Below are 9,545 nucleotides of genomic sequence, written 5' to 3'. Positions count from 1 at the left end.
TAACAAAAACAAAAAGAAAAATAACAAATAGAAAGTATACGAAGAGTATGAGAAAAATTGAAGAAGATAATAATAATTAAAAAAAGACTCATATTCTATTATCTCTACTCTTTTTCTTCTTCTCACTCTTTATTATTGAGTGAATATCCATCCAATTCATCCGATTCTTGGCAATTATCTTGAAAGGACAATAAAGTTTTCGAGAAAAAAAAAATATCCAACCCGGTTCCTGATAATTTTTATTTGAAACTGATTAGCTCATGTACAAAAAAAAAGTATTGGCATTTTTTTTTGCATAAAGACTAATCAATCCCATAAAAATAAAACTCAATAGTCGAATTAATATTTTTTTTTGTTAAAGACCTCATTGTCTTTTGAAATAATTGTCAAGACTGTTTTAGATTTTTCTCTTTATTATTTTTTTTCACTAATTAGTAACTTTTTATGATTATGTCTCTCCATCAGACACTTTTCTAATCTTTTTGTTTTTTTAAGTTGTATTATCCAATCAAAAAAGAATTAATTTATTGTGAATTGAAAATCTATTTAAAAATAAATTTGCTGTCAACGATTATATATATAGCAGAAGGCATGTTGGAGATGCCACCATTAACCGCCAATGTAATACCATCCATAACAAACAAAACAAAGAGAGTATTTTAGAGAACAACAAATAAAAATATGAAATAGTGAAATCCGAATCCAAACATTAAACCTCTGCACTTCACTTTGCAGAGCCAACCGCCACATGGCTTCTTCCCTTCTTCTCTCCACCACCACCTCCTTCACTTCCAACCACCACTCTTCCCCACCCCTCTCCACACACCCTTCCAACTCAATCTCCATTCGCCTTAATCCCAAACAAACTCATCGATTCCAAAAATGCTTCTTATTCCATCACTTCAACTCTCCTCATACAATTCCGTTCTTGCTTTCTTCTCGTCGGGGATTCGATGTTGTTCGCACTTCAATTCGAGACGCAGATGCCGAAACCGAACAAGATTCGAGTCTTGTTGGTGAGGACTCTGCGGCGTTTGAATTGGGCCAACAGAAACTATCTTCGTGGGTTTACTTTTCCGTTATTCTCGGAACGGTGCTGTTTGTTCTCAACGTTGCTTGGATTGATGATTCAACTGGTTTTGGAAAGGCTTTCGTTGACGCCGTTTCACGTGTTTCTGATAGTCATGAGGTACTTCATTCTATTTCTTCCCCTCTTTCCAAGGATTTTTTTTTTTATTTTATGTTCCTGAAACACATCTAATTCGAGTTCGAAGAATTTCTCTGTTTATGAATTTGTTTCTTGATCCTAAAACACTTCTCATACACTGTTTATGTATGTAGATGAAGAGCCTCAGGTTTGATTCCCACTTAGCATATTTATATGAATTCACCAATTAGGTGACATACTGTATATAAATTTGCAGGTGCTAATTCACAATTCATCTGCGTACTGAATCGCCATAATTATATTTTCCAAAGAAAATATTTTGAATGTGGTGTACTACATACTGCTTAGGTGTGTATCCGTTCTTGTATTGGAACGTATTGCATTTCATATAAGGATCCTGCTAGCAGACAATGGACTATTTGTACAATGTGTACAATGGGCTATTGAGTTATAAAATAAACATCCCCATACTATCTAGAATAACCATCCCCATACTATTTAGAATAACCATCCGAGTACTAGGGATAATAAACATCCCCAAAAGATTAAACTGATTTTGGGGTTCACCAAAGATCGAACTCTTGACTTTTCGGATCTAGCGCTCTAATACTATGTCATGATACCACTCATCCCAAAAATTTTAACTGATGGAAAAAGGTAACACTAATGGTTATATCTATAATACTCCATAAACCTCCATTGTACACATTGTACAAGTATTCCATTGGCTCCTCATACTTTCCCTTTCATATAATTATGCTATAAAGGGTTAAGAGCCTTAACTGTCACTAAGTTCCAAACTGGTTATAAGGTTTGGATACTGATGGTGTCAACACAAAACACTTTCAATATGTAATCCAAATTTAATATGCTCTAAGAACACACAAGAATTTCTGAGTATGTAGTGTTTATGCTGAAAACGGCCAATAAGGTGTTTTTGGGTTAGTTAGCTTATATCCAAATGAGTACACATTGTTGAGGTGAACTCATATATGGCTTGAGTATAACCTGATTTGGGAAATGATAAAATGATGTCATTTGGTTCAGAACTTCATATAGCTATAATTGATTAATCGAGGGGGAAAGGCTTGGCTTTTGACACTTGCTATGGTGTCAACTTTGTTCTGATTAGATGGACTTGAATACCAAGTAATGAGTTTGAAAACCAAGGTTTGAATTCAGAATTATTTTATACAAGTCTCAATGGTTTTGTTAAATACATCTTAGTAGCACAAAACTCGGTTGTTGTGCTCCCATCAAAGCATCCTCCTTTGGATAGAGTAAACAATAATGTTACATGAAGCCATGGGTTTTGTGTCCATAATATAGACATCAAATCCTAACTACTCATGTTGTATTCGAGAATTTGTACTTAAGGACCCTACATACAAGATGAATAGTTAGAATTTTGTGTCTATACTATTGATACTAAACCCATGGGTTTAGCAAATATTTTTTATAAAGTAAAATATAAAGACTAATAAATTAGATAAATTGCTCTTTCTTTATGCATATAGGATGAAAGAATAAAGTTAGTAACTTAGTTGAGATAGCATAGTAGAAGTTCAGCTTGGAAGCTCAATAAGGAAAGTGGATCGGATGCGCCAACTCAATAGTTGGATGTAGGAGTCAAGGACACCAAAACAATTATAGGAAAAACCATTCACAAATTTAATTATATTGTCAATACATATGGATATGGACGTATGGTTTACTATAGAGGATTACATAATTGTTTTGATCAATGCAGTGAACACATAGACGGAAATTTTCACCCTGTATTCAATCATATTAGTGGGAAAGAGCTTGGTTGTTCTTGTTGTTACTGTAATAATTTTGTTTGATGAGAAGATAATGTGTGATGTTCATGACCTAACCACTTATAAAATCTGCAAGAGTAGTCTTTCACTCTTTCTTGTGGTTTGTAAGGGAACCTTGACATGTTAATCTGCAGGTGGTGATGTTGATCCTAATTCTCATATTTGCATGTGTCCATAGTGGCTTAGCTAGCCTCCGGGACTCTGGTGAGAAACTTATTGGAGAAAGAGCATACCGTGTTCTTTTCGCAGGGATATCGCTTCCTTTGGCTCTCAGTACCATTGTGAGTAGTTACTACTCTTTTCTCATGAATCCACCCAATAACTCATGTCTGGTTCTCTCTCATATGCAAGCAAATGCATTATTTATTTTGGATCACTAGCATTTCATTGTGACAATGGAAGTTGATTCTTCAAACTAACATATTCTGCCATGTTTGGCATCATCATGCAGGTGTATTTCATTAACCACAGATATGACGGAGTTCAACTATGGCAGCTCCAAAGTGCTCCTGGGGTTCATGAACTTGTGTGGATCTCTAATTTCATCTCTTTCTTTTTTCTGTATCCTTCGACATTTAATCTTTTAGAGGTTGCAGCAGTTGACAAGCCTAAATTACATCTCTGGGAAACTGGGATCATAAGAATAACAAGGCACCCACAGGTATTAATCCAATGTTGGAAATAGTTTTGGTACGACTGATGAATTTGATAATCTTTGTGAATAATAACTTAAATACCATCAAATGATTTTTCTTAATGTATGTCTATTGTATTTATTAATGCACAACTTATTATGCTCTTTGATTGAACATATTTTGCTCTCTGATTGAAGGATTTGTTTTGCTCTAGATGGTTGGGCAGGTTATGTGGTGTCTAGCTCACACGATTTGGATCGGAAATTCTGTGGCTATTGCAGCTTCAATAGGCTTAATTGCGCATCATCTATTTGGTGTTTGGAATGGAGACAGGAAACTGGCTTTAAGGTACGGGGAAGATTTTGAGTTAGTTAAGGGTCGAACAAGTGTTGTCCCTTTCGCCGCAATTATTGATCGCCGGCAAAAGCTGCCAAAAGATTTCTACAAGGAGTTCATTCGGGTGCCATACTTAGCAATCACTGCAATGACACTAGGAGCATACTTTGCGCACCCTCTTATGCAGGCTGCTAGTTTCAGGCTTCATTGGTAAGTAGCACAACACAACACCTCCCTCTCATTTGTGTGAAGAACAAAATGTTTATGAGGTAAACGCTAATTCCACTTGCTGTTGTATGTATCAATATGTGGAGATGAGAATTCAACAAAGAAATGAATAATAGAATGAAAGTGAAATGAAATTGAAACAATTGATGAATATGACCTTGTGTGATATATATATATATATATATAATTGTGTGTTATTTTTCCTTTTGGCCTAGAAACGGTGTAAAGTTGTGTTAGATGCAACTGTAGAAGCTGAAAACTTAAATGATCCAAGCATCATCACATCGAGGGAGGACAAGGATTTTTTTCAAATATAAAATTAAAAAAATATAAAATTACATAGATCCTTGAAGTAAATTTGGTTACATTCATCTCCTGTATCTTTATATGTAAATTTCAAAACCACGAATTTGATACATATAAAAATATATGTATCTTTATACGGTTCGGTTTACAGTCTGAAACCACCGGGCAGAACTGCTCCTGAACCATTGAACCGGCGGGAATTGGTCTGCCGGATCGAACCAGAACCTGACCGGTTTTCGGAAAAAAAAAACTTTCCCTCTCACCTTCAAAATACACAGAGCCAAATTCAACTACCTAACACTATTCCATTGCTATATTCTCTTGGGACCACCTCCAGAAAAAAAAAAAAGAACGTAGAGAGATGTAGAAAACCATAAACGCAATAACGCAGTAAAAGAGGAGAAAAGTGAAAAATGAAGAAGAAAAGCCGAGCAGAACGATAGAGAAAGAGGGGAATGGATGTGCAAAAAGGAGCACTGGAGCTTGTTACTTTGTTTTATGATTTATCACTTTATGGCTTAGGATATTAATATCTTCCTTACCTACTGATTGGAATGTAAGGGATTCGTGGGGGGTGATGAGTGATAATTAGGGGTATATTAGAAGATATGGGCTACTCTCTATTTGTGCTCAAACCCAACAATTTTCTTACCCTTATGAAGAATGAAGACGCTGGATTACTCATGATGGACTTCAGGTGTATTATTCAATCCAATCTCAAGTTAACTAAAGTAGCCCAATCTCCATGTCCAAAAAACAAAAACGTAACCCAATCTCAAGTGTTTAATAATTTTAATTTGAATTAAAATTTTATAAACGGCCAAAGATTTTAAATAATTTTATAATTATAACACTAATACAAAGATTTTATTCTAAAGATGATAATTTAAGATATTAATATAATAAGAATATAATTTAATTATCTGTATTTATGTTTTTGTACTTTTTTATTATTTTATATATTATTTTATTATAATTCGATTATTTTATATTACAAAAATATTATTTATACACTAAAATTAACTACCATATATTTGTATACAAATACATGTATAGTTTAACTTATTTTTAATATATATTTTATTCTTGTGATGGGGTTTACTATGTACTTAGCATAATTATTTATTATTTTATTATAAAACTGTTATTTCAGTTGAACTACAGTTAAACTAATAAACCAATAATTAAAGTAGTTCGATGATTGATTCAGTTTTCAAAACCTTGATTAAACCACAAGTTTAGTTTGAAAAAGCGCAAGTAAATCGTGATAAGAACCATGATTTACATACTAAAGCAAAAAAAAAATTTCACAAAGCTAATGGAGGTTAGAATAGAAAAGAATTTGGGAGTAAAAAGATAATTGATTATAAAAGATGTCTATTGACACAATTTGTATTTATTAGATATATAACTATTCATATTATTTTCTCCTATTAGCTCAAATTTTTGGGATGAGTAGTTTTGTAACATAGTATCAAAGCTCTGTTAGGTATCAAACAAATGACGCAACAAAATATAGAAATTGAAAATTAGAAATTTGTACAAAATAATTTTTTTTTTTGAGAATTACAACTTTTCTTTTATCACAAGGAGATTACAATAATATTCTCTCTTGATAAAAAGAGAATACACCTCTCTAAATATAAGAGAAAACTTCTAAAAAAAATAATTAAAAAGACTCGATTTATAGATGCACTTCTTTAATGTAAACCATCCATCGATTAGAGGTAAATAAATCTTCTCTATTTTCTACCATTAAAATTTTATAGTTATATAAGTTAAGAAAGTTTATGTCCTTTCATTTTATTTAGATTTTTATCAAAATAGCTTTACTAATTTTACAACCTCTCAGTTAAAGTTAATTTTGGTATTAAAAATCTCACGATTTTATGTTGTTCATGTACTCAATAGGCTATAGGAGGATTTGCACCATTCAAATTTATTAGTATTAATTGGTTTTGTTATGACATCTGCTAGGTTACTTTTAGTATAAATCTTTTGTATATCCACACTCCCTTCTTTTACTACTTTCCAAACAAAGTGATATTGTACTCCAATATATTTTGTCCTTAAATGAAAGATAGGATTTTTTGTAATCTGCACGGCACTCTAACTGTCACAATACATAGGAATCTTCTGTTGTTTGTGTCCGAATTCCTCCATCAACCTTTGGGTTCAAATAGGTTCCTTGCATGCTTGTGTAGCTGCCATATATTCAGCCTTTGTAGTGAATAGAGTTACAACAGTCTGTAATTTAAATAGCTAACTTACAGCTCCTCTTGCAAGTACGAACAAATATCTTGTAGTAAATTTTTGTTTATCAAGACCACCTACAAAGTTTAAATTGACATATCCATTGACTGAATTTCGATTTTTCAAAATATAATACAACATTTGAAGTCCCTTTAATGTATCTCAAGATTCTCTTAACAGCATTCCAATGTTCTTTACACGAATATGCCATAAATCAACTTAAATTATTCAAATGCTCTTCATACCGTTGATGCATATGGTATACGAGATATTTTTATCATCTCAGCTTCACTTCTAGGCACGTACTTGAGAATAATTTAAAATTCATAAAAAAGTGGGATTGAAATTGGCTTACATTCTTACATGTTAAAGCGTTGCAAGATCTTCTTCAAATAATTCTTTTATGATAGTCAAATCTTCCTATCCCTAAAATCTTGTTTGCTGGTCTCAAGTCTTTCATATCAAACTCTCTAGTCAATGGTGCTTTCAATTCTTGGATTCAATCTTTGTTGGGGCCTACCACCAATATGTCATCCACATACAACAGTAGAATGATAAAATCATTATCATCAGTCCTCTTGTAGTAGGTACAATAATCTGAACTAAGTCTGTTGTATCTAAGACAAATAATGAAAGAATCAAATCTCTTATACCAACACCTTGATGCGTGATTTAGACCGTACAAAAATTTATTTAATCTACAAACCAAGTTTTTTTTTCTTGGTCTTCAAAACCTTCTGGTTGGTGCATATATATCTTTTTTTTTTCAAGTTCTCCAATAAAAAAAAACAATCTTTACATCTAATTTCTCTAGATGTAAATCAAATGTAGCACACATAGCCAAAACAACTCTGATAATAGTTAGTCTCACTACTAGAAAAATATTTCATTGAAGTCAACATCTTTGCATATCTTTTGACAACCAATCTTGCATGATATCATTCTACCTGATCATTATTATCTCGCTTGATCTTGTAAACTCATTTGTTACCAATAACTTTTCCAACCTGCTAAAAGTGTAACAAGTTTTCAGGTATGGTTCTTATGTAATGCCTCGATTTCATCTTGCATTGCTGTCATCTACATATAAGCATCTGGATTGCGCATAGCCTCCATAAAAGTTGTTGGCTCTCCATATTCTGTTAGAAGACAATATGCATCATAACTTGTCAAAACATAATTTGAGTACCATGATGGTGTTTTTATTTGTCGAGTGGATCGATGAACTTCAATGTGATTGGCCTCTGCTTTTTATTCTTCGTGCTCTGGTTCTGCTTCAGAAAAATCACTTTCTCTGCATTTCTCATCTATTTGAACAGTAGTTATTTCTTTAATAGTGCTGTCATTTACTTTTTCTCTTTGAAATTTATCTTCTGCAAAATATTACATCTCTACTGACAACTACCTTGCGGGCAGTGGGATCCCACAGGTGATACCCCTTAACTCCGTCAGCATAACTCAAGAATATATATTTTTTAGACTTTGGGTACAACTTTGTTCTTTCTTAAAAATTGTACATCATGTACACAGGACAACCAAATATATGTAAAGAAGAATAATTAGGTGGCTTACATTGCCACATCTCCATTGACGTCTTCGATCCAATTGCAGTTGATGATGACCAATTTATCACATAATAGACAGTTTTAATAGTTTCTGCCCAAAAAGACTTGGCTAAACTTGTAGTTTGCAACATAGTTCGTGCTCTTTCCAAAAGAGTCCTATTCATTCGCTCTACTACACCATTTTGCTGAGGCGTAAATGCTATTATGAATTGCCGTTAAATACCTACTTGCTTGCAAAATGTTAGAAAATCACCATCGACATATTCTCTTCCATTATTTATCCTTAAATACTTGATCTTCTTTCCATATTCAAGTTCCAACTTTGCTTTGAACTCTTTAAACATCGCCTGCACGTCTGAATTCTTCTTGATTGGGAACACCCATAGCCTCCTAGAGTAATCATCAATAAAAGATAAAAGATATTTTGCTCTTCTTAGGGACATCTCCAGCAACTCCCATATATAAGAATGAATCAACGCCAATATGTGCTTGCTTTGAGCAGTTGATCTACCAAACGTCAATCTATGTTATTTTCTTGTAATGCAGTGCTTACAAAATAGTACATTTACCGATTTGAGCCCAAGAATGAGATTACGTTCCACAAAAATCTTCAAGCCTCGTTTTGACATGTGGCCCAGTTTGTGATGTCATGTTATCGTCATTTTTTCTTGGCTTGTTGAAGCAATTGATGACTCTGCCTCTTGTAAAGTATCTCTCATAAGCATGTATAAATTTGTTACAATTTTTTATGCTTTTATTACCCCAAGAGCACATTTAACAACTTTCAAGATCCCACCTTTAACATGGGTCTTGCAACCAAGTTCATCCAATTGCCCAATCGACAACAAATTCTTCTTCAAGCCTTTCCCGTGTCTTATCCCTTGAAGTAAACGAATAGAACCATAAATTTTTTTTATTTTGACAGTATCTATTCCAACAATTTCTAAGGCATGATCATTTTTCATGAACACAGATCTTTTCACAACTTGTTCATATGTACAAACCAATCACGATGAGGAGTTATGTGCCAGGTTGCTCTTGAATCAACAATCCAGGCATCAGTGAGTTGTTTGCTGCCTTTAGAATTAATTGTTGCTTCGCCATATAGGATTTTTCTATCATCAAATGTACTCACATACATCCTTGAGAACTTGATCTTTCTGGAACCTTCTCTATACTCTTCTTATTTCGACAATCTTTCTTAAAGTGCCCTCTCTTGCCACAATTGTAGCAT

The 9,545-nt window shown here is 33.3% G+C and overlaps 1 protein-coding gene across 1 annotated transcript; it reads left to right on the top strand.

Annotated features, from left to right (window-relative positions):
* The first annotated feature begins 621 nt into the window (after positions 1-621).
* On the top strand, positions 622-4,338 carry LOC130977159 (15-cis-zeta-carotene isomerase, chloroplastic). The gene is made up of 4 exons (XM_057902187.1): positions 622-1,189; positions 3,123-3,269; positions 3,440-3,649; positions 3,838-4,338. Exons 1-4 carry the CDS (start codon positions 749-751, stop codon positions 4,171-4,173), a joined length of 1,134 nt encoding a protein of 377 aa, XP_057758170.1. The 5' UTR covers positions 622-748; the 3' UTR covers positions 4,174-4,338.
* Positions 4,339-9,545: the final 5,207 nt, after the last annotated feature.

This window comes from Arachis stenosperma, chromosome 4 (assembly GCF_014773155.1).
Source record: "Arachis stenosperma cultivar V10309 chromosome 4, arast.V10309.gnm1.PFL2, whole genome shotgun sequence".
In the NCBI taxonomy this organism is placed as follows: Eukaryota; Viridiplantae; Streptophyta; class Magnoliopsida; order Fabales; family Fabaceae; genus Arachis; species Arachis stenosperma.
This window is presented reverse-complemented; position numbering and strand designations above follow the sequence as displayed.

Excerpts from the sequence above, each read along its gene's own strand:
- LOC130977159 (XM_057902187.1), top strand. The coding sequence starts at position 749 with ATGGCTTCTTCCCTTCTTCTCTCCACCACCACCTCCTTCACTTCCAAC. Across the intron at positions 3,270-3,439 it reads CTTTGGCTCTCAGTACCATT|GTGTATTTCATTAACCACAG; the intron begins GTGAGTAGTTAC and ends ATCATCATGCAG. Across the intron at positions 3,650-3,837 it reads GAATAACAAGGCACCCACAG|ATGGTTGGGCAGGTTATGTG; the intron begins GTATTAATCCAA and ends GTTTTGCTCTAG.